A 27,999-nucleotide genomic window follows, 5' to 3' on the forward strand; every position below is an offset into this window, starting at 1 on the left:
CCCCGCTCTCCGCTCCGTGCGCTTTGTGGCGCCGGGCGGGCGGGCGGAAGCGCCGGGCGGGCGGGCGCGGGCCCTTCCGGCGGGCTCGCAGCGCCTCGCCCCGCCGCCGCCGCCTCCGCCTCCCCCGCTCGCCGCCCGCCGCCGCCCGGCGCCTCCATCCTGGTACTTGGGAGTCTCCATCCTGGTTTCTCAAGTGCCCGGACCCAAAACAGGAAGTAAGTGCGCGGGGCCCTGCGGGATCGCAGGGCCGGGAGCTGCGGGCAGCGGCGGCGGCCGCGGGCGGAGGGGAGGGGACGGGGCGGGGAGCGGCCGTGTGCGGCCCCGCGGCTCGGCGCGCTCGGGCCGGGCTGCGGGGCGGGCGGGCAGGGCAGGGCAGGGCCGGCCGGGCGGCGGAGCTCGCGGCGGGTCCGTCCAGCGCCGCCGCCCGCCCAGGGCACGGGAAAATGGCGGCGGCCGCCCGGGGCCAAATGGCGGCGCTGGCGGCCGCGGGGCAGCCGGGCTGAGGCGGGCCCGGAGCCGCCGCCCCGGGGGCAGTGCCGGGGCAGGGGCAGGGGCAGGGCCGCGTCCTCCCGCCGGCGGCTCCTCTGGGAGAGCCCTGGGCCGGCCCCGGGCCGCGGCTCCCCGCCTCGCCTCGCCTTGCCGGGAGCTGCCGGGAGCGCTGCGCACAGGGAAATTGGGAACGGACGGGCAGACCGGCCCTGGAAATTCCCAAAGCCGGCTGCCTTGGGTGGGCAGGGCAAGGGGAGGCCGGCCAGCGCGTTTGTTTCGTTATGTTCTATTATTTTTTAATTGCTGTTGGGTTTTTTTCTGGTTTTAACTCCCTCCCCCATACCTGGATGTTTCTAATAAGAGGCCACCTGCACGATCTCGTTTGAATTTCTCGATTTCCTCTCGCCGGGTCTGTGCTTGGGGTATCCTGAGCTTGTGGGGTTTAATCTGTTTTGTTTCATAATCTCTTTTTTTTTTTTCCCAGCGAGATGTGTGATTTGAGGTTGCTTAGGGCAAGTGGAGTCTGAAATGTTCGACTCTGCCACCACGATGAGGGATTTTCATCTTAGAGTGGTACCAGGATTTTCTGCACTAGAGCTATGCTCTGTTTTCCCAAAATAAAGGATTCCGGTTGGAATTCCCCCACCCCTTCTCCTCCCTTTTAAAGATTTTTCTTTCCTTCTATTTTTTTTTTCTTCTTTTTTTTTTTTTTTTCATTCTTCTTTTTTTCTTTCTTTCTTTTTTGCGGTCTCTTTATTCTTGGTTTTGCCCTTGGGCATGATGAAGTGTATTTACACTTGTACCAGCTACTTCTCCAGCTGACTGATAGTATTTGTACGTGTTCATTCACAGAGTTGCACTGTTCAGCCCCACCTGGCCATTGTTAGTTGAAGTCATCTAGAAAACGCTTTTTCTTTGCCAGCGCTGCTCTGGCTCCAGATGTAAGTTGGCCTCTTGACAGCATAGTTAGAATTCCTTTGCAAAAGCAGGAGATGCAGGTTCTGCATTGAGATGGACACTTGTAATTCTCGTTTTCATTTACATTATTTCACAAAATGATAATAATAGACAACTTCATGATGTTTTAAGACTTACTGAAAAGATTGAACATTAAACATTATTTAACTTAATAAACATTAAATAATATTTATTAATAAACATTAAATAGAATGCCCCAAAATACTGATTTTTGTCTTAACCACACAAAGTTATAAAAAGTGGCCATGTAAGAGACAAAGACCTCTCTACTGTGTTTAATAGGTTCTTTTTTTTGAGCATCATTTCTGCGCTTATCTGTCCATCAGAAAGCAAGAAAGCCTTCTCCTTGCTTATCAGTTTTATAGTTAGGATAATTTTTCTTACTTTTCTTGCACGTTAAAATTTTAGCCATGGTTTATAAAGGTGAAGAAGTCACTGAAATGCTTAGCATGGAACTAGATTTACATGAAGGGAAAATAATTTTAGTAGCTACCATACTTAGGAAGATTTCTGTCCCCAGCCATAACCTTGTGCCCAAGAGCCAATTCCTGAAAAAGAAGACTTGAAACTTTCTGTGTTTATTTCTTTTGAAAGAGCCGGACATAGGTTTTATTTTGTTTTGTGTTGGGGTTTTTTTGTTGTTGTTGTTTGTTTGTTTGTTTTTTTTTCCTGTGTGACATTTAAAGCATGCTCCGTGTTTTTTATTAGACTTTTTAATGGACAGGCTAAAATTCATGGAGTTCTGCCAAATTTGGATCAATGCAAATGAGAACACTTTGTCCCATTGTGTTTCCCATATATTGTTTCAGTGCTGGCCCACTTCTTTAAGTACCACTGATGAGGAGGATGTAACTGCTCATAAAGGGAGGTAATCTCATGCTGATACAGATTAATAAATCCTCGGATGCCCCAGACTCAGGTCCTTGCATCCTTGTGATTGGTGTCTGCCAGTTTGGTTCCTTTCCATATCCATTAAAGAAAATTTCTGTGTAGAGGAATTTTAAATTTCAGCAGAATCAGTTCAGTCTGGAGTAAAGTTGGGGGGGGATTTGTTGAATATTAGCATAACAGCACTGGCACTAGTTGGATAATAAAAACTGTTAATGTGCTGGAAGTACTGACTTGGTGTGGAATACACTAAACATTCAGGCTTCCTAAAATGAGAGGTCCTGTAATGACTTTGTTTCCTTGGTGTTACTCTTGAACAAATATCTCAAAATCCCAATGCATTCCATGGGATTGTTCCAGTTATGCCGCAGTAACTGGAAGCCACCCATAATAATTTTCAATTTTTGCTTTTAACAGGACTTGGTGAAACATACTTATTATGCAGTGCAGAGAACACAGCCTTTAATACAATTTACTATAGAAATTTTAAAATGTTTACAACAGTCCACTGAAGAGTAGACATAACATTCAGTTAATAACTAGGGGCAGTGACAGAATTCTGTCTGCAAGAGTAAAAATACTATTTCTTAGAAGTGCTTAAGTTTTACAGCCCAGAGAATAATTGAGCCCTTCTGCCTGATGACAGCTATTTAGAATTAAAGGAATTTTGTATTAGGATGTTACATTTCTTTTCAGCTTGGTGTAAAATCAGCTTTGTGAGGTTGTTTTTTTTTTTTCCTGCCGTAATTCTGCTGCATGCTTCCCAAATAAATAAGAACAGCTTTATTATGTGGCTTTAGTGGAAAACTTACATTGGAATTCTGTATTAAATGAGTCTTGTAGACTAAGCATTTTCCCACCTCTTTGGCTGCATGTTGAAGCCTGTTTGAAATTGCAGTGCTGCTCTGAAAAATGCTGCGTTTGGTAAATACACACAGAAATCCAGCAAGGCAAAACATGCTGATTGAATTGACACTGATTTCTAAGGTGCTGTTTCATTATGGATTAATTATGGTATCCACACTTTTGGTCTATCCAACATTGTTCTTGTCCCCCAAAGATAACACCCTCCTTTGGAATATGAAATGTTAGTGATAGATTGGCATCTCTGTAAAGAATGTGTATGAATCAAAGATTAACGAAAAGCCTTGAGTTGTTCATTTAAAATCCAAGTAAGCCTTTTGTTTAAAATAAAACTTACATTTGTATTTCCAAAAGCACACTTAGTGAAGTTGTGAAAAGAAGGTGATGTTTTGGAGGCAATGAAATTACTCAGGTCCTAATTCTCACTAATTAAGAAACCTTGGCTGTCATTTACTTTGCCTTTAGCTTTTGCAAGAGCAGGTGTGTATGGATGTACATGGTGTGTGTGGATGGGCAGGTGTGTGTGGATGGGCAGGTGTGTGTGGATGGGCAGGTGTGTGTGGATGGGCAGAATTCTCCCATCACGTCCCACAGCCTCTCCCGAGGTCTGGCATTGTTTAGCTCAGCTCCGGTTTCTGCACTGTGATGGATCAAGGGTGTCCCTGCAGCCAGGGCCAGGAGAAGGCACCCAGGGTTGTTGGCTCGGGCAGCAGCACTGGGCTTGGGCCACTGAGCTCCCTGGGAATGTGTTGTATTTGATGGATGTTCAGAGTACCTGGTAGCTGCCTCATTATTTAAGTGTGAAACAATGAGGTTTATAAGATCTGGAGGTGGTTTCCTGTTCACTCAAAAGAACCACCGCAGTTATTCCTGGTTTTGGTCACTCATTCATGTGTTAATGTGTTGGTGCCCTTGCCCTGGGGTAAATGTAGCTTGAAAGAACCTGGTTGGTGGTTGGTTGGTTGGCTTTTCTTCCAGCTTTCTTGTATTTGTATGGTCTAATGAATAAAAAATATTGTGTCCAAAATACACATTTGACTTCATTCTTTGTGTTCTTTCTACTCAGTTTTCAATTGTGATCCAAGGCCATACGCATTAGAGTTGATGGGAATCAAATCAAGGATTTGGCTCTGAGTTTTTATCAGGGCTTGGTGAAGGTCATTACCTTTACTCAGAAAACTTAGGACATGCTAAATCTTGAGTATTTTACATAGAGCATCATTATTTTTTAGGAGAGAGCGTGCACTTAACAGGTGACAAACCATTTTTGGGAAATTGGCGAGGAGTTATAAACCCATCCTCGGTCCAGCAATTACATTGAGGAATGTTTCTTGGGCAGTCACAGGTCTTTGAACAAAGTGCAGTGCCCTGTGTTGGGGGCTCTGCAATATGTGGGAGCTCGAGCTGACGGCTGCAGATGTGTGACTTGATCAGAGGAGTCACTGGTGCTCTTAGATGTGCTGCCTCAGCCACCGTCTGCTAAATCCTGTTACAGCGTTGGATGGAAGTGTCAGGGCTGCAGCTACTGATCCTGGTGTAGCTCCCTCCCCATCTCTGGGAATGCCATGTTTGGATGTATGGATCCCTTTTATGCCGTGTCCTGTTCTCTCCTAACTTGCAAACCAGCAAGGCAGAGAATGTAAAGGGCTTAATTGCCCTGTGGTTTTTTATTTGGTAGCCAAATCCTCTAAACACACAGATTGATTTCCATCAAGTCCTGAGTAACTGTAGAAAGAATCACTCAGCTTTGCTGTGCCTATACTCAATTTTCATCAGTCTTCCAATAAAAGAAGGAATAGTCTCCTCTGTTTTCTGCTGTGGATGTGCTATAGTTTCCACTGCTTTCAGAACAGCTGTAGGTGAGGTAAATGACTGTTGTAATGTATCTTGTAAATCTCATGTCTTTCAGGCCCCTAAAATGGTGAAAAGAAAAATGGATGCTTTCAATTGATTGTAGAAGAATAAATGTTGTGACAATTAGTTAACATAAAATTAAGGAATAATCCTCCACCTCATTTCCAGTAACTTTAGGGATTTTTACTACAGCAGTCCCTGTAGTAAAACTTACTCAGAAAGTACATATGAACATGGAAAATCTGTTTATTTTAGCCCAGTCTGTTCACTCTCCAAAAGCTAAATTAATAACTTAAAACTGGGTTGAAAAAGTTACAGTCTGCTAATTTAGCTGTAATGCTTTGGATGTCTTTCTTCATGTTTTAACATGAAGGATGCCTCATTGGTTCCTAAAATCAGTATTACAGCCCTGCAGCAAACAGCAGCTTCTAGTGACAGAGCACAGGCTGTAAAACTCAACAGCAGATGAATCCCAAGGAAGTTATTCCCTCCTACACTTGCATGTGGCAAGAAACTGCTGCTGATGGTAGATGTGAAAGTAAGTTTGCGAACTCTCTGATTTAAAATGTCAGTGGTATCTGAAATTTTTTACATGTTCAGAGGAGTAATATCACTTCATTTGAGGAATCACTCACTGTGTGTTCTTAAAGATGTGCCAAATCTTCAACAAGCTTGAGAGGTGAGAAGTAATTTTTTAGAAGGACTGGCAGTAGTTTTATCTTTCTAGGATAACACTTCTCTTGGGAGTCTTCAATACTGAAGAACATGTTTTCTGATTAAAAATTAAATAATCTCCTGCTGATGCAATCATGTTAACATTATACAGGGAATTTGAAATCCAGGTTGTAAATTCCACTTGCATATGGGTATATGGGTATCCCTGCCTAGTACATGGAAAATTTGTAATGTATTTGTGAATTCTTTTTTCTTTTTTGAAGCTATAGCCAGATTTTCTTAACAACATTTTGGCTTCAAAATAAAAGTAATTTGTTGTTGTTGACATATGAGTAAACACAGAAAAAGAACTGAGCAGTTAAAGGAGAAGTAGATTATATTTTCTTTTTACAAATCTCTGCCAAAGTCAACAAACACAGGCTTAAAACTGATGAAATCTTTGCAAAGCTTCTGGATATTTTAGATGTGATTTCATTTAGCTTCTGCAGCAGCAAAGGTTGCCTGTCTCTGTATCTGGATAAAACTTGTTGTGGGGTTCTGCTTTGTTTTATTTCACAATTACTGCTGGTGGTTTCACAGAATGTCTTAGAAACTTTGTGTTTCACTGCAGTACTTTTATAGTGGAAATGGAATTATCAGAGACACTTTATATTGCCCTAATTCCTGACTTCAATGTATATGGCTTATCCTGGATTACTTGTTCTCTCAGTAGCTTTTTGTACTGGCGATTGCTTGCAACCAATTTATCTGTTGCTCTTGTTGTTTAAATGTTAAAGAAAAAAATGCAAGTTTCACATTTAGTTATATGGATGGAAGGAGAATAAAACTTTGCGAGTTGGCAGTCTATAAATAGGGCAGCTGTGACTAATAGGACACTAGAAAAATATTTGTCAGGCCTGACTGGCTTTCAGTTCTATAATAGCAGAATTATTAAATTAACAGTGGAACAAATACTGGACAAAAATCCTCAGATGTGAAGAATTTAGAAATGCTGAAAAAGTAATAGCCTAGGTTTGTGTTTGAAAAAAAAAAAAAAAAAGAAATCAGTAGATTGCAAATCCTCCTAATGAGTTTAGGTACTATTTTTAACTGGAAAAGTTACTTTTAAGCTGTCTGGTTTTACCCTGTGCAATATATGTGTGCAGGAAAGTAAAGGTAGGTGAATGAAGTTTTGGATTTTTCATGGATCAGGCTTATTCCCTGTGGGAGTTTGCACTGGTCGTTTGGAGTTGGAAGCAGCATTATGGTGCAAGTGAAGCCAGCTGCAGAAAGGTAATCTGTGTGTTGCTCTTTCAGGTTTGAGTATGAGCACAGTTGAAGAAGAGTCTGACACAGTGACAGTAGAAACCGTGAACTCTGTGACTTTGACTCAGGATACTGAAGGGAACCTAATTCTTCATTGCCCTCAAAATGGTACAGAATTGTATTATGTCATATTTATTTTTCTTCTTTGTTTTGATTGATCTGACCACCACACATCCCTGCCCACAAATTCTGTGAACTATTTAGGTGTAGCTTACTGTGGAAGAATTGCTCTGCTTTGGTTTAAAGAATGATAGAGTGTTGAATTAGGTATAAATCCCAAAACTGTCTCTGTGTGTGCCCAACAAAGATAGAGCTGCTATGGTTTATTTCACTTGAAAGAGATTCTTAGAGCCAAGCACATACCCAAGTTACTGTAGACTTATTTGTGTTCAACAGACTGTGGATGGAATTTTCAAAGAAAGTGCATGTTGAAGAAAACATGTGAACTGTTGTTGCCCATAACTTAGGCCATGTTCCTGGGCAGCAGCAAAGCACTGAACTAGCCTGTCACATTTGTCACATTTGCTTCTCCTGTTTGCCTTGGCTTCCTTTTTAGGAGAGCTCTGTCCAAGGCTCCACTTAGCTTACCGGAAGTAACCTGGCTATGTTTTTGTTGTTAGAAGCTGATGAAGTAGACTCTGAAGACAGCTCTGAACCTCCACACAAGAGGCTTTGCTTATCAGAGGATGATCAAAGCCTTGATGATTCTACTCCGTGCATTTCTGTTGTTGCAGTTCCAAGTAAGTTCTTTTATGTACTCCTGTAGTAAATATGTCTGTTGGTCAAGGTTAAAAGTGGGCTCTTGAATCACAGTAGAATATTCTGCATGGGTTTTTCTTCCAAATTTTATTAAAATACTTGGATATCATATCTTTTTTTCCTTCCAAATTTTATTAATATGCTTGGGTATCATAATTTATTTTTTTTCAGCCTTGATAGTTTTGCAGCAATTAGTACTGGCAAAATAAGCCTCTGTTAAAGTAGTTTAGAGACGTGCAGGCATAGATGCATTCAATAAAATGAAGGATAAGTAAATGAACAACTAGATGCTCTCCTGCAAAGAGATTTGGGGTTTTTTAATGATCAGACAGTAGTTAGTATTTCAGTGTTTTCTAATATTGAGTTGTATGTAAAAGAGATTGATGTTAAAAAGGATGAATACTGAATTAGTCTTCTGGGAGTTGATTGAATATTAGGAAGTTTAATATAATCTCCCAAAGGGAGACAGAACTAGATATAGTTAAAATACCAATTTGCAGTACCTAGAGTGCCTGTTTATTTGGTGAAACTAAGCAGAAATTCCTTAGAAGTAAAGGCATTATCATATTGAAGTTGAAGGAGGACTGGGGAAAATGCATGCAGCCAAAAGATTTGAATATTGTCCTTTAATAACTGGAAATTACTGGAGGTAGGGCTGGAAATGAAAGATTAATTCAGTTTCAAATTTTTGCATCAAACGCATTTTGTTTATGTTTCACATGAGGTCATAGTTGTAGTCAAGCATAAAACTGAAGGTTTCAAAATCCATACTTAAATTTTATGAAGAGAAGCCGTTGATAATCATTTTAGTGAATTTACTGTGTCAGCAAATAAATAAGGCTCGAATAAGGCTCTTCAGAATTTTCACTTCAGAGGTAGCAATTTATAAAACTCATAGCATGTGTAAAAAATGCTTCAGGAGTTAAGTATGCAACTAACTTACCCATTCTGAAGTTTCAGAAAATGATCAGAGCTTTGAGGTGACCATGACTGCTACCACTGAGGTAGCTGAAGATGAGATTAATGAAGGAACTGTTACCCAGATTCAGGTACAGTAAAACTTCAAATTTTACCTATTTGATGTATGCTTTTATTTAAATTGAAAAGGGAGACAAGTATCAGAAATACTTACTAAATGAGTCCTTGAAATGAATGTATGTGAGCATGGATGTTGTTTGTAAAAATGCTGGTCTGTGAATGGACAATTGAATAATTTTATGTATGAGAGGTTATTTGTAGTCTTAAGTTACTGCCCAAACAGCAATACTGCAAAGAGTAACAGAGGTAACCCTCCACTGGTAATTATGTGCTTTGTTGTGATCTGCGTGGAATATGAGTTTATCTGTTATTTCTGTCATTCTTTGGTTATAAGTTAAGCTTTTTAACAGGATTAAATAGGCTTTGTCTTGTCACCAGTCCTAACAGTTTCATGCCGTTTTCATTGTGGATATACCATGTTTGAAAGTTCTATATTGGAGATGCTGGATATAATCCTGTTTCCACCACAGCAAGTGAGACTCTTCTTACTTACTGTTCATTACACAGGATAAAGAATGCTGCCTAATTAATTCTCACGACATCTGTATATTATTGTGCTAAATCTTACTCAGGTGTTTTTAGAAAGATGATAGTTCCAATGCTATGTCTAAGACATGACACTTTTGAACAGTCAGCAAGGTGACAAGGTCTGCTGATTGAATTTTCCTTCCAACTGTGTCTCCATGTTAATTGCAAAGTGATGTAAAAAATTGAATATCTGACTGTATCATTTCATATTGGTCTTTTCAAGATTCTTCAGAATGAACAGTTGGATGAAATCTCCCCACTGGGCAATGAAGAAGTATCAGCTGTTAGTCAAGCCTGGTTCACAACCAAAGAGGATAAGGATTCTCTAACCAATAAAGGTAGGGTATTTCAATGCAGTTCTGCCATGCCTGTTCCAAATGTCTGAGAACATTTTGCAAGTTGCATAAAGTAATCTCTGGTCTGGCTTTTGGAGATGGGCCATGCCTGCAGTGGTGACAGTGGCCACAGTAGAGAAGGGCTGTGGGTCAGCCCAGATGGGAGAGTTGTGTTTGCCTGGTCAGGGATTGGGAAGCTGCAGCAGAAGTGGGGGATGCCAAGGAAAAAACCAATCCATGCTCAGGTTAATGGAGTTGCTTCAGAAGAAGAGGGCTCCTGCAGGACCAGGATCTGATGAAATAATCCCTGCTACTCCTAAAACTTCCACCCCACTGGGCATTCCTCCCTGTCCAGATAGATTTGCAATCAATGTAGTAGTTGCTGAACTCAAGAGCTTTTGTTTTTTTCTTTCCTCCCCACAGGGGAAGTGGAGGGTGAAAGAAAAACCTTTCTAAACCAAGAGAAAAAACTTAGTGTCAAATGAAGCTGTGTTGTCTCTCTGGTTTCCTCAGCCCCTCTACTGTTTTCTTACTTTGACTTTACTTTTTTTAGAGGATTTTTTTTTCTGTCAGTTCAAAGCAACTCTCTTTTTTGTTAAAAACTCTTTAGGAAAGAGACACAGCATTCTTAAAGGAGGGCATTCAATCTGGTGATTCCAGTTTAGAGATTAATAACTTGAGGAAGACATTTCTACTAAAATATGCCAAGAAAAATATTTGAGAATCTCTGCTGGCTGAACTTTTCTTGTAAGCTCTGTGGTTTGTCACAGAGATCAGCAGTGGAGGAATGCCAGTGTGTGTCTTCTTTTACAGTAGCTCAGAGTTTGCTATGTGTTGACTGAGCTCATAATTTTATAGCAGTCTCCACTTGATAATGTTTTCTTCGCAAACCTGAGGGCAGTCTTGATTATGAATATGCAAACATGTGAGGTGCAGAATATATGTCCTTTCCTAAAATAGTTTGGTATTAAAGGTTATTCCAAAGAGTAGCAGTGTCCCATTAAGTCAGTTCAGAGGTTTTGGACCTGTGTGAATCACAGTTACAGGAATACATTATTTTTCTGTTTCTGTAACTGTGGAAGAAGAGATCGAAGCTATGGGGCACAGGGAAGGAATACTCTCTCACCAGTTCCAATGGAATTAGTAATAATGCTTGTACTTTTCATTATAATTGGATTTGAGTAAACAGTCTCTTTGGTGTGTTCTGTCTCTCAGCTCTGGTAATTAGCAGGCTGAGAAGGAAGTACCCTGATTTTTCTGAGCAGGGGTGGGCAGGTAGCCAGCACACACCACTATGTTAACTAGGTCACACCAGCATAAGCTTAATTAAAAGTATTGTGTGACCATAAGGGGGAAAAAAGGATAATTTAGAGGAGGAACATTTTAATGTTTTATTGGTAGACTTCAGGTTTGAAATTTTCTCTCTGAATAAGTTGGTTGGGTTTGCTTTTAAAGCTTAGCTGGCGTTGTAGTTACTAAGGGCACAGACAGAGAGGAAACTTTGTTTCTATTGGTTTGCCACTTTTATTTGGGGAAGTAAAAGACCCACCACAAGGTTTTATGTTGACTGTGACCCCTGAGGATTACTCCCAATGCAAAAAAGAAGGAGAGAGATGGGGACCAGCTTGTCAAAAAAAGACTAAATGGAGCATTTCCCTCTATGAAAAGCACTCACAGTAGGTGGCACTACTCTCATGTTCAGGAGTGTTAAGGCATGCAAGGGAACCCCACCTTGTTGCCAATTCCTCAGGTAGTCTTCTGAGTCATATTTTAAGTTCCAGCTTCTGGAATCATTTTGAGTGCATGGAAAATTCAGCTGTCAGTTTAAAGACAGAAATTTTCTCGTTGCAGCTGAAGAGAAAGCCTGAAAATGTGACTTGACAGCATGTAGAGGAGTTCATGCTGTTTTTAAAAATGGGATGTTTTTGAAGAGGGGTCTGACTCACATTATTTAAATATTAGTTGATGGTTACTGTCAGTTATGAAATAACATCTGTTTAAAGTTAATGCTAGTTATATTTTAGTAGCTGAAATCATTCTTTTCCTTGTTAATTGCAGATACTTCTGTTCTTGCTGTTTTTCTGGCCTTCACTTCAGTAATTAGTTGTCATTTCTACTTTCAGGCCACAAGTGGAAGCAAGGGATGTGGTCAAAGGAAGAAATTGACATTTTGATGAGTAACATTGAGCGTTATTTAAAGGTATGTTTAGAGCACGTTCCCTGCTCATTGATGTGGTGATGCAGTTCCTGCTAGAAACCAACTCTCTTTAGTACTTCCCGGACTATGCAATAAATGATTTGAATTGATTTGTTGTAGGAATGGTCATTACCCATTTGAAATACATAAGAAAATTATAATCATAGACAGGATTTAATTACTACTAAATGTAACATTGCTTTTAATATTTGTACTGGATATAGCCCATTTTGAGCATCCTGGCAGGTCATTTTACGTGGTTAAATCTCTTCCTCTGACTATACATTGAGGACTCATAAAACCTTGGTTGAAGATGGTGGGAAAAAAATTGCACTAGCAATAGAGATAATTTTCCTTACTGAGCACTGAACACAACTTGCAGACGTCCTTGGTGCCAAGTCTGTGACTGTGTGCTACAGTAGCAGGATGCCTGTGTCTGCTTTCTTTCCCTTAAATTATTGGGGTCAGAGTTCAGTGTAAACGGGCATGTGGTGACCATGCTGACAGTGATAATTGCCCATAAGTCATGTTTGTGGTAGACTTGCAGCTGAGAATAATTGAGCTGAGCCCTTATAACTGAGAATATATAGCCTGGATATTACAGTTTCACCATCCTTCACTTGTGGTTTAAGCAAAAAAGCCTTGAATTTAGTGTTCATTGGGATAAAAATCCACAGTATTAGTTGAAGAGAGTGTGTCTGCCCACACACATATTAGAGTTTCTGCCACAAAAGCATTCATGGGTAATACTATGTTTTAAATCTAGCGAAGCTTTTTAAAGCTACCTAAATTAATTTCTCTGAGTTACTGATAAATCATTTGATTCATTCTTTTCCCATTTATCTGCTTTCTTGTACTGCTTTGAATAACTGAAATATAGTGGTTGTTAGTTTAAGCTGAAGTTAAGCTTTACTGTTATACTCCATTCACTGTTTTTGTATTGAATTTATTTGAGTTTCCATCAGAACAAGAAAAGTCCTTTAATAGAAAGAAATTGCTTTTGCATAAGGAATATCTAAAAATATGTAATAAATCAGTATAGCACTGTTTGACAATCTTCCCTTGTATGGCCCCAGACTAATTCCACCACAGTTTCTATATGATGGTTCAAATTCTGATCTTAAAATACATGTTCGACAGATTTTTTTTTTCTTATATGTGGATAGGTGTTAGAATTCTCTGTCTCCCTGGACTCCAATGTTAAAAAACCAAAACAAAACCTAGTGTTCAAGGGTTTGTATTTGAGGGAGCTAATCTGAAAATACTGTTTTATTTTGGACTGTAGTATTTGCAATACATAGAAAGTTGCGTAATGGCTTCAGTTCTTGTGTTCTACTTCTTGATTCCTAGGAGACTTTATCTAAGGTGTTTTGTTTGTGGTTTTTGTTTTTGTTTTTTTTAAATGCTTTGTTCTAGGCCCGTGGAATAAAAGATGCCACTGAAATTATATTTGAAATGTCAAAAGATGAAAGAAAAGATTTCTACAGGACAATAGCTTGGGGTCTGAATCGGCCTCTTTTTGCTGTCTATAGAAGAGTTCTTCGCATGTATGATGACAGAAACCATGTTGGAAAGTATGAAACCCTCTAATGCTGCATGGTCTTATTGGTATGAGTAGGGTCATGTATTTATGCTTGACATATTCTATGTGAGACAGAAAATTTTAGCCAAACAGTCCTAGATCTTGTTAATATGTCACCTCTGCTCAATTCTGATAGGTCATCCTTGGCAGTAGTTGTGTTCAGTTGATGGTATTCAATGACAGCTTTAAAAAACAGACAAAAAAACCCAAAACAAAGGTGACTAACAGATTCTCATATAATGAGAGTACTTGAACACAAGCATGGATCTGCTGAGATGTAACTTCTTCTAGAGATGTGACCTGGAAGTAATTTGTCTTTACCCCTTATGGCTTGATTGCCATTCTTTAAAGCAGTGGTCTGCTGCTATCCAGAAAGGATATTTTATTTTAGTTTTTGAATGTTGAAAATTAAAAATATCTTCTCAGTGCTGTTACACTTTTATGATGGAAAGTCAGCTTTATGGTGATGGTGAACTGGGACAGAAAGGAAGAAGTTGTTTATTTGAAACAATGCAGAAAAGTCTAATTCTTTTCATAGGAGTAAGATCACAGAGAATGGGGAATATTTCTGACAAATGAGAGGAATCTTATACCAGTTAACCTTAGAAATGCACTCATGGAAAATGGCATTTGTTCCTCACATTCTTCTGAAGTATTCAGTCAGATCGTTTCTTGCAGCTGAAATTCCTTAATCTCTTGTTATAACTAAATGTGTGCTGTGTGGTTAGTAAAATAAAAATATTTATGCTATGTGCTTTCTGTTTAAAATAATGTGTTTTTATTTGCCTGTTGCTTAGGTATACTCCTGAGGAAATTGAAAAGCTTAAAGAGTAAGTTATCTTATGAACAAGGTCACTCTTCATTATTTGTATTTAGTAGCTTGATCAATTTTTAAAGATTTCCTTACATGAAATCGCTGAAGAGTTACAAATTAACTTGGCTGCTCCAACACTATCCAAAAATAGTGCTTACTATCTAAAGAAAAATATAACTACATTTGGATTATTTTAAATTTTTTTTCTAAGATGTGTTCAGGACCTAACAATATGCAGCAAAGTTCTAAAGCAAGGCTTCTGTTGTAACTAGAAAAGTTTCAGATTTTTACAAGCACAGTCAGTATTTGTGGTTATGAGAAACAGAAGTTCTTTTTTTTTTACGAATCTGAACAAAGGTTATTCCTAAAGGAGGTGGCAGGTCGAGAGTAGGATCTCCTCTAGGAAGTGTTGCAGATACATAAATTAACAGTACAGTTCAAAAAGCCTAATTTTGGGCATAAACCTGATAGATCAGGGAGATGGAGCTGCAGACTTTAACTCCTCCTGCGCATTTCCAGGGTTGAGCAGTTGGAAGAAACTGTTGGACTGAAGGAGGGAAGGAAGGGAGTATATTGCATTGCACTGATGGAGCTGTTTAGATCAATTGAGCTGGTTTGTGTCGTTCACAAGGTGCTGTGATTCCAGATGTGTCAGAGCTAGTCATGGATCAACATTTTAAGCAACCTGCTGTCATATGAAGGAGAAAGATGATTGCTAAAATGATGAATGTGTTTATGCAGTGTTTTGCTTTATTTAAATTGTAGGAAGCCTGAGTTTTCATTGGGCATTATTTAAATTTCTCAAGTGCTCTCTATGCTACCTGAAAATCATTGAGGTACCTGTATAGAATGGAAATCAGCCATTTATCTAAACATTCAGATTGTGTTTAACACATTCATTAAGGCTCAAAATCTTCCTACAAGACAGATACTATGCATTTTATAATTATCTTACAGCTTAGCTAGTCCAAAAGGCTTCTAGAAACACAGGAGAAAGTAGCAGAAAGTATTAATAGTCAAGTAGCAAAGTGATTTCCCTGTTCTCTCTTTAAGCCTGTAAACTGCACATTTATCCTGTTTTTATTAGAGAATATTTGATATTGTGGTAGTTTCCTAGCTGGTTATAGTGCTAATGAGCACATTTCTTTTCAGGCTGAGAGTAAAGCATGGTAATGATTGGGCCACAATAGGAGCTGCCCTGGGGAGAAGTGCTTCATCTGTAAAGGATCGATGTAGACTGATGAAGGATACCTGCAACACAGGTGAGGTAAATGCTGGTGTCAGAAATGGATATTCTGGTTAAAGTTCTGTCCCTTGGCTTAATGGTTATAAATTTACATTGTATGTTTGGTGTCAAGAGAGAGCCAGATGCACTTCAGGAGTAAAGTACTGTTTATTTTGTAATGTATATAATACAAAATACATATACATTACAAAACATAATATATTCAAGTATAAAGGAAAATTCAGTCAGACCTCATGTGAATAATGTCCACTAAATTGTTGCATGGTTAATTCACTCCAGCTAATACAGTTCAGATAGCTTGGATCAGTTTGCTTTGGTCACTATTTAGACAAGTTCTGTGTGGCCTTACTCATCTCTGAAAGGAAAAGAGAAGTTTGGTAGCAGAACAATGGAATTGTTGCTTTGTTAATCAAGAATGGATATAATATAAATGGTTAGTAATTAAGAGCAGTTACATCTGCTTCACAAGTTAATATTGGCATCTGGAATAAGGTGTTGGACATGGAAGTTAAAACGTCCGCTGGCATGTTACAGATCAGAACAGAGGGTATGTGCTGCTAGTTAAGTTGGAGGGCTTCTCTGTCTTTCAGGAAAGTGGACAGAGAAAGAAGAAAAAAGGCTGGCAGAAGTAGTGCACGAGCTGACAAGCACAGAGCCAGGTGACATTGTCACACAAGGGGTGTCGTGGGCTGCCGTGGCAGAACGGGTCGGGACGCGCTCAGAGAAGCAGTGCCGCTCCAAATGGCTCAACTATCTCAACTGGAAACAGAGTGGGGGCACCGAGTGGACCAAGGAGGATGAAATAAATCTGATCTTGAGGTTGGTTATTTTAGTTACTTTTAAAGGTTTGTAATATGTGTTGCTAGCAGGATTCCATTGGGGTCCATTTTGCTGGTTTCCTAGACACTGAAAATTCTAGAACTTTCCAAAAATCACTGCTGTGTTTACAGTTCCCAGAGATTTATTATTGAACATATTTTTTGTTTTTTGTTTTTTTAGTGAATGTTAGTGTTCGTGAAAGGTGTCAGATTGAAAACCCTGGAGACTGAAGTCTTCTTTATTCCACAGAAAAGGTACAGCACAGGCAGCAAACCGTGCAAGCTTCCCACACGTTGCCCCACCGATGCGCTTTAACCCTTAACTGGAGGGTAGCTCAGTCTCCCTGCCCGTTCAGTCCTTGGCCTCTCTGCTGAGATGACCAACAAGGGTCAAGTGTGGTGGTGGTTTCTGTGATGTGGACATCTTGTCTACAAAGAGCTAAACTGAGACTGCAAATTAATTTCATGTAGGCCACCAAACACTGATTGGATATCAGCATCTCTGACTACATTTGAACTGGCAACCTGGTAGTGACTTTGGAAATCTTTTGCTCTCTCCAGTACCTCCTCCCATTTTGAATGCCTTTAACTCAGGCTTTTTAGCCAGTGGATTTTTATGGTTGGGTGGGAATAAAAAGCCAAGAAATCCAGGGAATCTAAGGATTACTTACAAAGTGGTATTAACAAATTTACTGAAGCTGTTTGACATGTACTCAAAATGAGGAGCCTGATTCCACATTTCAGAATGTGCTGGGTGTATTTCTTAGTATTATTTCTGATTTGGTCTGTCCAGATATCCTTTACTCATCCTACAGGGTTGGTTTTGGTAGGTTTTTTTCATTTTTACTTTTTTTCTTTCTTTAGCTAGCAAGAGTGCTCTTGCTTTGTGAAGAGGACTTTTCTTAACTTCCACAAAAATATTTTCCCCTTGCTATTCACCTCTCTTTCATATGCTCCATGTACAGATAAGGGCAATTCAGAGATTTTTAGTGATTTCAGACAGATTCTGGTAGAGAAGACTGTCCCTTATCTGGAGAGCCTGGTGGGATTGATTTATGAGAAAGTGTTTAATGCTGTAGTTAACTTCATCTACTTTGGCTAAGAAGCATCTGAGAGAAGGCAAAAATCTGTGTTAAGGATGGATGGTTGTTACTTAGAAGAAAACAAGTAAATATCACAACATGAAATTAATTAAGTGAATGTTCAGAGTGAATCTCAGGAAGTATTTCCTGCCTTGGAGATGTGTTTGGGGAATGTTTTTTCAAAAAGAAAAGACTCAAGTACCACCACTTGGAATGCTTCACAATAATCCGATCTAAGACCTAATGAATAAGTAATTAAGGAGAATAATCCTGCATGGCAAGGAGATGGACTGGATCATTTTAACAGGTCTAGTCCATCTTCTGTTGTTTATGATTCTGCTTGACCTCTGGCAGCGTGGAGCCTTGGAAGCCTGTGTCGATTCCTGAGCTCTGGTGGGCTGGTCACTAGCATGTCGTTCTGCGCTGTTACGTGTGACACAGCCGGACATGTGCGACACCCCTGCTGCTCTGGGGGGCAGTTTCTAACAGCTCCATATTTTCTGTATCCTGCCAGGATAGCGGAACTTGAAGTTTCTGATGAGAATGACATCAATTGGGATTTGCTGGCTGAAGGATGGAGCAGTGTCCGCTCCCCACAGTGGCTTCGGAGTAAATGGTGGACCATTAAAAGACAGATTGCAAACCACAAAGATGTTTCATTCCCTGGTAATGTACTACTTGCACACTTCTGAAAGCTGCTTTCATGTATGTCAGAGGAACAAGGCTGCATTTTGTTGCCTGCTTACAGCATTGCTGGCCAAAGAGCACATTGCTCCTTTGCTGGAAGTTACTGGCCCCTTGGATCTGCTGGCTGAATTGCTCCTACAAGCAATCCTTAAGTATTTCAGTCAAACAGGCCAAGCTGATATGTACAACTAGACAGCCTTTGTCATCCCTTCTTGCTTTGGCTAAAGTAAGAGCATGTATATAAGCAGCTCAGCTGGCAGATCTCAGATGATGCTGATCTTTGATATGGAGAGCAGTGACCTCCTCAGGTGGAAGAGGATATTATGTACCTGCAGCCTGACTATGGCCTCAGGTTAAATGTGTTGCTCTTATGATGTTAGAATGTAAACTCTGTCAGGTACTGAGCCTTAGCTGTAGACAGAAGGTGGATCTATTACTAGCTGCGAAGAGGAGGAGGGGAGGAATCAGGAATATAAAGCTCCCCCAAATATGTTTCATACCATTTTCCCATTCGGCTTGGAGAAACTAGTGCCCAAGCCAAAAGGGTGTCTGTGACCTTCAGACTTCCCTTTGTCTGACTTGGGGAGAGGAAAAAAATCAGAGATATTAGTCATGTTGTGATTAATGAAAGATGTAATTTAATGCACACTTGAGCTGTGGTTGACAATGTGGTTGTATATTAGTCCTGCCTCAAGGCTGCAGCTGAGAGGAGAGCCCCTGTTACATTAATAGGCAGTTGTTGCATCAAATAATGCATAATATAAATGCAGCACTGAATCAACAGGCTCTGCTCTCTTTTCCCTGACAAAGGGGAGATGTTTAGGCAATTTGCTGTAATGAATTCTAGAAAAGCTGAGGCCTCAGATTTCGTAACCTGCTGTTACATCAGCTGCTCCCTCAGCCAGGCCAAAGCAATCAGAGAAGAAGGGTGAGTGGTTCTGTTAGAGCATTGGGCCTCCTCATGCACAGGTGAAGAACTGTAATATAACCACTGTGGGATTCATTCTCTCTTGCTCCCTATTTTCAGTGACATTTCTGTCAAGCTCTTGAACAAATCTGCTTCCATGTTATAGAAGATCAGAGGATTTACTTCTGGTAGCAGTATTACACAGCTAGTGATACTGGCACTTGATTGTAGCTTAGGAATACACCATGCATCCTTCTAGAGACTTCCAAATTTTTATGGGCTGTGTGTTCTTTTTCCCCCCAAGCATTGTGAAATGTCTGGGTTCCATGAGAAAATCTAGTTTACTGCTGCAGCTGACTATAAATGTGCTAAATTTCTAGTTTCTGTATCTCTGGAGATTGCTTAAGTTTCAGATTCTGTAGAATGTTGTTTGCTCTTTTCATCTTGGGTAAATCACCAATTGCAGCATTTCAAATGTGCTTCCTCAACCTGCTTTAGCATGAGTGTTTTTTTCCTGTCTCAGTGCTGATAAAGGGTCTTAAACAGCTCCACGAGAACCAAAAAAACAACCCAGGGCACCAGCTTCCAGAGAACAAATGTGGCAGTGGTTTGGCAAACACCAACTCCAGCTCTGGGGTGCAGCACGTGCAGATCCGGGTGGCTCGTTTGGAGGAGAGCACGGGCAGTGCCCCGAGCCCCATGGCAGCCCTGCAGATCCCAGTGCAGATCACCCACGTCTGTAAGTACTGGAACAAACCTGGAGCCTGCCTGTGCTGAGGTGGGGAAGGCATGTCTTAAATAAGAGTTGTATTAATTCTCCCTTTGTCATGCTACAACTTCAGATGAAACGTTTCTGTGTTCTGTTTAGCTGTTTCTAACTTGGTTAGGCAAATGTAGATATTGCTGTGACAGTAGTTCCAAGAAGCTGCAATTGGAGCGCCTGGACACAGGTATTGTAGCTGTCTGTGTGTGTGCACACAGGATTTTGCCCATAACCTCTTCTTTGAAAAGCCTTCAGTGCACCAACCTCTTAATGAAGATGGAGTATGTGTTTATTTATTCCTTAAGTTGTTTCTGGTCACTCTTGTGCAGAACAATGAACATCATGTACTAGATCTCCTTATGTAAATTATGTAGACCACTGTCCCTAAGTTCTGATGCACTGAAGGGAAGGTGTGTTTTTTTCTAGTCCTTTATCATGCAGTAATTTCTAGGCAGAAACACTCTGAAAAGTGTCAGCTGCTAAGTCACAGCAACATTTAGCCAGCATTCTGCTAAACCACTGTATTTTTTTTTTAAGTTGATGCTTCCCATTCTCTTAAGGATGAACTTTGCTCATTATCTAACACTGATTACCAGGTCTTTTCTATGTGTAGTTCTTATTGATTGATTTTGTAACTAATCTTATTAAGTAACTCCAGTCACATGCAGTCTGTCATCTGCACTGTATATTATTTTGTACTCCATTTGTCATTTGTAAATTTTATTAGGAAAATTGAGTGCTTTGATTTTGCTGATTACCAGATTAGTTACAGAATATTCTGAGATTGAAGGGATCTACATGGATCATTGAGTCTCAGTTCTTAAATGAATTTCCTGTACAGGGGTTGGACCCATAGCCCTGGCATCATTAGCACCCTGCTCTGGCCAACTGAGCTAAGTTGATTAGCCTACAAACTGATTCTTCAGACAGAACAGGCATTTGGCAAACAATTTTCTGAATAATTTTATTAGATCAATCTATCTTAATCTATTTATTAAGTGCTATCTTCATTTTATGTGGTTTATTTTCTGATTAGAATGATAGATGACACCAAGCCAAGAACTTCTGGTCTGTCATACTATGTCAGTAGTCTCAGACATTGCAAAGCTGATGGATTTTGATGAGCAGGCAAGATGGGCTGGGATCCAGGAACCTCTAGTCCTTTCTGAATTGAATCCTGTAATGGTTATTTTGTGACTTCACTTGCCCATGTCTGCCTAACAAGCCTTTTCCCCCATTTTAGTCTGCTTTTTTTGAAGAATTTCTGGTTGTGTAATCACAGTGAATTTTGTATTGTGTATTTCACAGTCCCATGAGAGCTGAAGCTATTAGCCACTTTCTGCTGCTGCATTTGGTGGAAGGCTCAGGGTTTCAAAGGGGCAGTTCCTGAGCTTTTATGAATATATTGGGTGGGTGGCTGACAGGCCACACTTTATAGCTCTCTGCTACTGAGTACCAGGAAATCTGCAGCAGGAAACCTTGAACATGCCACTACAACAATAAAAGCTTCAAGAATGGAGCTTTTATCTTCTTAAGAGACCAAAATTAATGTATTTTGCAGCCACAGAGTCTGAGATGGCAAAGTTTCCAGTGCTTGGGTCACTGTTATCATCTTGTAGATCTTTTCCCCTTTTGGCATTTAGGAAATTACTGGAAAGCTCCAGGCAGAGTATTAATTTGGTTTCAGCTTCCTGGAACTTAGGATTTTTTTTAAGAGTAAGTCGGAATCGTAATTATGGTTATAAAGTTTTGAGTACAAGTTGTTTGGACCTGGTGATCTTAAAATACCTGGTACATCAACTGTTTTCAGTGCTTCTCTTCACTACTTCTAGAATGAGTGGAGCTAATTGCATAAATAATTACATAGTTGTAGTAAGAATACTTACAGCTCTTATACACTTCAGTCATAACACACAGGATAGGCAAATACGTTGGGAGGCATCTGATCTTTCATCAAGGGTGGACATATTGTGGAGGACAGAAAAGATTAAAAATACAAAAAAAGAAAAAGAGGTCTGTGGGAAACACAACAATATTAAGCCTGACATCAGTTTAAAACAAGCTGTACGTGATCCAAAGGATATAATTACACCAAAGGATATTGTTACATTAGAACCTCTTGTAAATCTCATTACAAAAAGTAATTAAATAGTGTAAGAAACTTTATTTGTCTTCTTTTATCTCTGTGTGCTAAGGTCATACTTACTTTCTTTTGCTCTTTTAGATTGTAGAATGCTCTCTTTAAATAGTATTGTATCTTGGGTACCAATTAGAGAACCTTGTCATTAGGATTGCAGCCAGTTTTCTTTTTCCTCTTAGGGGAATTAACAGTACCCTGCTATGTATTAATTATAGTATGTTATGCTTTCTGCAGGGCTGAACATTCTGGTTTACATACTTTCCTTTTCTTTTTTTTCCTTCCTTTTGCAGCCTCAACTGATTCCCCTGCTGCTACTGTTGACTCTGAGACAATAACACTGAACAGTGGAACACTACAGACCTTTGAGATTCTTCCAGTAAGTAACTGGTGTTTGTTACTGTGTGTTTTTCTTTTCAGCCCAGCTACTTCTTAGACTATAAGACTATAGAACTTTGCATTAAAAAAAAAAAAAAAAAGGAAGGTTTTCAAGTAGAAAGAAGAGTCCTAAAACTTATTTCTGGAAGTGTAATCCATTTGGGCTGCTAAGTAAAGTGTGAATTATCATTAAATGCTTTAAATTTGCTTTAATGCTACAAAGTTTTCCTTTGTGCTTGGATTTTTTCATTGTTGAAAACAAAGGAGACAGAGAAAGCTCCCAGCAAGTAAAGATTGTCTCGGTTCCATTGTCCTGTAATTTGTAGCATACTTTCTCTTCCATCTCAATGCAAAAGTAAGTTGAATTTGTTCCTTTTTTACCTGCTGTTGTACAGCATAATACAGACCTGCTGGGATCCTGCCTTTAATACTTGCCTTAGTAGCCTAAGGCTACAGATGAGTTTTTTCCTGCTTTTTGAGTGCAGTGCAGCAGTCAGTGCAGAAGAGATTGGATTGGTGTGATTTTCCAGGGGAGTCACAGTTAGGCTGGTTCATGTAAATCAAAATGTCCTGAGCAGTGCATTTGGGTTTTAAACCTGTGTTGTCTTTTTAGTCTTTCCACCTCCAGCCGACTGGGACACCAGGCACCTACTTACTGCAGACCAGCTCGAGCCAAGGCCTCCCTTTAACCCTGACCACGAGTCCCACCATGACGCTGACGGCCGCGGCTGCTCCCGCCTCCCCGGAGCAGATCATCGTACACGCCTTATCTGTGAGAGTCTGCTCGGGCACTGGGGGCAGGGGAGCATGGAAATGTTCCTTGCAGTGCATGTTAAACTTGAAAAGCAATTCTTAAGTCATAACAATGGTTATTGTTAACTTTGCTTAACATCCTGAAGACTGAAAATTTAGGAGGTTATGTATTGTTTTGGGAAAAAAGCCTCAGATTGCTTCAGAACTTAGCTTAGTGAGCAAGTTCTGCACATAGTGTCTCTATTTAGTGGTTTGGTCCCCAGCAAAACCAAATCTCGTTGTTTTGTGATGTTTTCATTACTCTCACAAATAGATATTGGTCCACAACACTTGGATAGTAGCAACAATTATTGGGTTTTGTTAGAGGGAGGAAAGGGGAGGCAAACTGGAGATTGAATCACAAAAGTGCTGAAAAATTCAGGGGGAAAAAAACTGACCTTTGGAATCTGCAGTGATCCTCACCTGAATGGTTGCCTCTTTCATATTATGTATTTACTTGTGACTTAAAGAACACATAACACCATATTCAATCTACAAAGTTACCCTTTAGGAACAGGAAAGGTCAACAGATGATCTGGGCTGACATACTGTATTTATAGAACTCTAAATTACACTTAAAAATTGGAATATTTTTGCTTGTATTTGCTTGAAAGATGTGTAGATAGTTACAGGAAAATCTCTGACCTTTCTTGGGGTTTTGTTTGTCTCTTTTTTGCAAATGCTGCTCACAGCCAGAGCATTTGTTAAACACAAGTGACAACGTCACAGTGCAGTGCCACACGCCGAGTGTCATAATCCGCACCGTTGCTGCTGAAGACATCTCCTCCTCTGTCACCCAGACAGAACTGACTGTGGATTCAGACATTCAGGCAGCTGACCTGACAGATCCTCCAGACACCCTAGGAGCAAATGCTTTCCCACATGATATCCATCAGTCCAAGCTGAGTGACGAAGAGCAGTCAGCCTACAACGAAGACGATGCTTCCAAGTTTAGCAGCAGGAGTAGTAGAGAACTGATGGATGGAGTTATGGTAAGAACAGAGGAGGAGATTGCTGATGCTAGCCTGAAACAGAATGAGGATTCTCACTCTGATTTACCCAGCACTTACGTTACTGAGGTAAGGGAGGGCATGATACTTGATATTTTCCCCATTTCTGCATTCTGGAGAATTATTTCATTGAATCTGTGGCCTTTATGTTAAGCTATTCCTCTGAAATATCTCAGGGATTTCATTTATATTGGTAGCTGAAGGGAGAAAGATGGAGAGAGACTCTTTGTAAGAGCATATAGTTAAAGAATGAGGAGGAATGGCTTCAAACTGAAAGAATGTAGGTTTAGAAGAGGTATCAGGAGAAAGTTCTTTCCTGTAAGAATGGTGAGGCAGTGGAGCAGGTTGCCCAGAGGAGCTGTGGGCTGCCTCATCTCTGTAAGTGTTCAAGGCCAAATCAGATGGGGGTTTTGAGTTATCTTTGAGGTCCCCTCCCATCCAAACAGTTCTGTGGTTCTGTATCACAGTTGTACGAGTATTTGCTGAGATCTTCTACCCTTGAGCTTTGTTAGTGTGTTATGAGTATGAAAGTAACAGCATTTAATTTGGTACTGAGGCTTATATTTGACTTCAGTGGAGCACTGAACACCTCACCAGCTGTGGAGCTGCTTCACTACTCAGGGTATTTCTGCATGGTGACAGTGGAAAGCTGCATCATTGGCACTGAACAGTGATTCCTGTTCAATGCTGTTGCTTTAAACTGGGCTGTTAATTGTCCAACACACCTCCATCAGTAGATAGAATGAGCAGGGGAGGTGAGCTAGAGTATTTAGGTTTTGCTTTATGAGTCTAATAGCATACTTCAAGATGTAACTCAGTTTCCAGTTTCAAGGACTTGTCTTAAATGTACTGCTCCAGTCAAGTGCCTGTGAAGTGGGAATTTGAAGCATTAAGCTACATTAAAGTCTCTCTCTGGCCTCAGATTTATTCATCTCCAACACCTGAGATGCAGAAATGAGTTTATCCAAATGATTACAGATATTTGGATTGCTTCTACTAAATTCCTTAATCTTTCAGTTGCTGAAATTATCAAAATTACTAAGTCACAGAAAACAGAGGTGCTAAAAAGAGGATAACACTCTTTAGTAGGTAGAAAATTCCTCTTCCAGTGTAAGTTTGATTAGGTTGGAATTTGGGAAAATATGAGTTAGAGTGAAATACCCCTTCCTGTTTTTTAGAACACTGTTGTCTACAGTAGCTGCATTTCTGTTTTGTCAGCCTTGAAGATCCATCATTAATATGCTTTGGCTTTGTCTTTGAAGAAGCTTCTAATAGACAGTGCATATTCACTATGCTCTTACAAAAGGGAGAACCTTTGTTCATCTCAAGTTTGCTACTGCAGAAGCATCTGAATCCTGAATACATCCAAAGCTGGGGATTATTCTTGCATTTTCCTCTTTCTGTGTCATGGTTGGCATAATTGTGATAAGATTTTCAACATTTGAGGCAGACCCTCAGCTTTCTATTCTTATTTTAAAACTTCAGCTTCTCAAGGTAGAATTAATGAACTTTTGATATTAACCAAGTTCCTAATTTAACTTTGTGCAAGTTGCTCATGGCTAGCAGAATATAAAACTAAACTTTTTTTTCTATGCAGAAAAACAAACTGAATTTGTAATTCTAATTTGCCTTACCCTTCAAGTCAGATCCAAGTTTGACATGTGTACTTAAATTCTAGGAAATAGTGAACTGTCTGTGAGTAATTCTCTGTGTAAAGTTACTCTAGAAAAACATGCCTAAATTTTGTTTTCTTTAAGTCAGTGTTATTTTTATGAGCTTGCCAGGGTTGTATTGTCACTGTGGGTGGGTAGTAGGAGGCAGGCAGTCATGCTGCAGGGTTTTATTATTTCTGGCTGGGAAAGGTGCCCATTTGCCACAATGGCTCCTTTAGTTTTTCACGCCTCCTCTTCCCAGTTTGAAGCCTCGCAGGCCAGTGCTGCTGGTGGGCAGAGCTGTGTGCTCTGCTGAGAGCTGCTCCTGCAGGTCAGGCACACACTGCCCTTGTGGATGGGGCAGAGTGCAGTTTCCTGAGCTGCAGCACAGGCTGCCAGCTCTTCTTCAGGAGTTTTCAGGGAGTTGCCTTTGCAGAAACACTGTGGAGTCACGTAGGGAAACAAATTTTCCTACATAAACAAGGTGGAGGAACATCAGGATTTTCTTAAACATAGAGGGCTGAACCTCTCCTAAACAATTCCTGCTCCCTCTGAAAACAGTGATAAATCCAGGTACCTTCCATTGTGTCAGCAGCAGTTGCCAGCATTCTGCATCAGGGAAGTTTGAACAAACCTTATGCATGTTACACACAAAAGCTGGAATCCAGATCTCTCTGCTGGTTCTGGCAGTACTGTGTGGGATGACTTTACACTGCATTTGTGGAGCCAGGAGTGTGCTGTGACACTGAGTCAGCCAGATGTGTTGCTGCCATTCCAGTACCGCAGGAGCAGCAGCAATGGCAGGACTGGAAGAGAAATGAGGGTATTGACAACTTGTACCTGGAAGGAATCAGTGTGTTGCCAATATTCTGGTATCATGAGGTTCAGCAAAAAAAGTCTGGAGCCAACCTCCAGCCAATGACAGACCAAGCAAGGCATAGCAAATAAAGTGGGTCTTTTGAGCTCTGTGTTTAGTGTCAGTTAAAACTTGACAACAGGAGTTGTGAAACTTAAGGTAAAGCTGCTGGGTTTGTGGGACAGGTAAGTGCTATAAAGGAAAAGCTTCAGTCTCAGAACATCTAGACAGCAAGTAGTGGAAAAGCCTAATTATTCATCTTCACAGACATAGTATTTGACTTGCAAGGGAATGTTTTATCACCACCTTGCAGTGTCTCCCTTCCTCTCCACCATTGCTCAGCAGGGTAAAATTCTTCTCATCTTGTTTTTGGGTGCCTGCACTAAGATGAAAGGTGCCCTGTAAATGCTGAAATAAACTGTCTCAGGTGCTGACATTTCAATTTAATAAGATGAAATTCATCCAGAGTGTATTGCTTACTGTGGAGTATGGCTGAGCAATGCAGGTTTTTGTTTATAGCTACCAGGAATACACTTTCATGGCCTGTTCTGTGTTGTGCAGGACCTGGATTCCCCAACAATAGAAGAGCAAGTTGATCAACCTACAATAGATGATGAGACTGTGCTTATTGTTCCTTCTTCCCATGGTTTTATCCAGGCAACGGATGATATAGATAGTGAATCAGTCTTGCCCTTGACAACTCTCACAGGTATGACAGTCCTTTCATTAAAGCAGTGTGTAGAGTTTTTGAGTCTCTGCAGACAACTCCTCATAGATCCTTGCTTTATCTTAAATAATTTTACATATCAACTCTGTGAAACTTGAAGTAACCTAACAAATACTCCTCCCAGAGGAAGGATCTCTCCCTGTAGAGCCATCAGAGGTCAGCACTGATAGTGTAATACCTGATGGATGCTAATGTGAGTCACACCATTGCATCCATACCTGTCCATATTGTTCATCACTTACCTTATTCTCTAAAGAAACTCAAAACTCACCTGGGTGTGGTCCTGTGCAAGGTGCTCTAGCTGAAACCACTTTAGCAGGGGGTTGGACTAGGAGATCTCCAGAGGTCCCTTCCAGCCCCAGCTATTCTGTGATCTGTGAAACTAGAAACTGCAAACTGCCTAGTTTGATCAACACTGCCAGTAATTGGTTAGAATTCCAAGCTACTTCTCTCTGTCTCCTAAATTTGTATCTTCTGTCTTAATGGCACAGCAATAGTTGTAATGCTTTTTGTCCCTTGACAGATCCTATCCTGCAACATCATGGAGATGGGTCACACATTATTGGCTCATCATTAGGCAGTCCTGACTCGGAAGATTCGAAGGATGTCGAGGATTTAGTGAACTGTCACTGAGAAGC

General features: G+C 40.3%; 1 protein-coding gene across 2 annotated transcripts; it reads left to right on the plus strand.

The window, feature by feature from the left end:
- The first annotated feature begins 118 nt into the window (after nt 1–118).
- On the plus strand, nt 119–27,997 carry DMTF1 (cyclin D binding myb like transcription factor 1). 2 transcript variants are annotated; one of them, XM_083859088.1, is made up of 17 exons: nt 119–215; nt 7,045–7,161; nt 7,674–7,793; nt 8,767–8,861; nt 9,602–9,716; nt 11,837–11,913; nt 13,327–13,484; nt 14,290–14,322; nt 15,459–15,568; nt 16,143–16,371; nt 17,967–18,118; nt 19,570–19,785; nt 22,240–22,325; nt 22,938–23,096; nt 23,809–24,195; nt 27,196–27,343; nt 27,885–27,997. In XM_083859088.1, exons 2-17 carry the CDS (start codon nt 7,053–7,055, stop codon nt 27,992–27,994), a joined length of 2,304 nt encoding a protein of 767 aa, XP_083715214.1. In that variant the 5' UTR covers nt 119–215; nt 7,045–7,052; the 3' UTR covers nt 27,995–27,997. The 2 variants fall into 2 exon arrangements, with proteins under 2 accessions (XP_083715214.1, XP_083715215.1); XM_083859089.1 differs by having other exon boundaries at nt 23,809–24,108.
- Nucleotides 27,998–27,999: the final 2 nt, after the last annotated feature.

The sequence above is a fragment of the Zosterops lateralis genome (genome assembly GCF_965231275.1).
Source record: "Zosterops lateralis genome assembly, chromosome: 4".
Lineage (NCBI taxonomy): Eukaryota > Metazoa > Chordata > Aves > Passeriformes > Zosteropidae > Zosterops > Zosterops lateralis.

Bases quoted from the DNA above. Each gene is read 5' to 3' on its own strand.
- DMTF1 (XM_083859088.1), top strand. From the start codon at position 7,053: ATGAGCACAGTTGAAGAAGAGTCTGACACAGTGACAGTAGAAACCGTG. The intron at 7,162-7,673 runs GTACAGAATTGT...TTTTGTTGTTAG, and splicing joins TCTTCATTGCCCTCAAAATG to AAGCTGATGAAGTAGACTCT. The intron at 16,372-17,966 runs GTTGGTTATTTT...GTATCCTGCCAG, and splicing joins GAAATAAATCTGATCTTGAG to GATAGCGGAACTTGAAGTTT.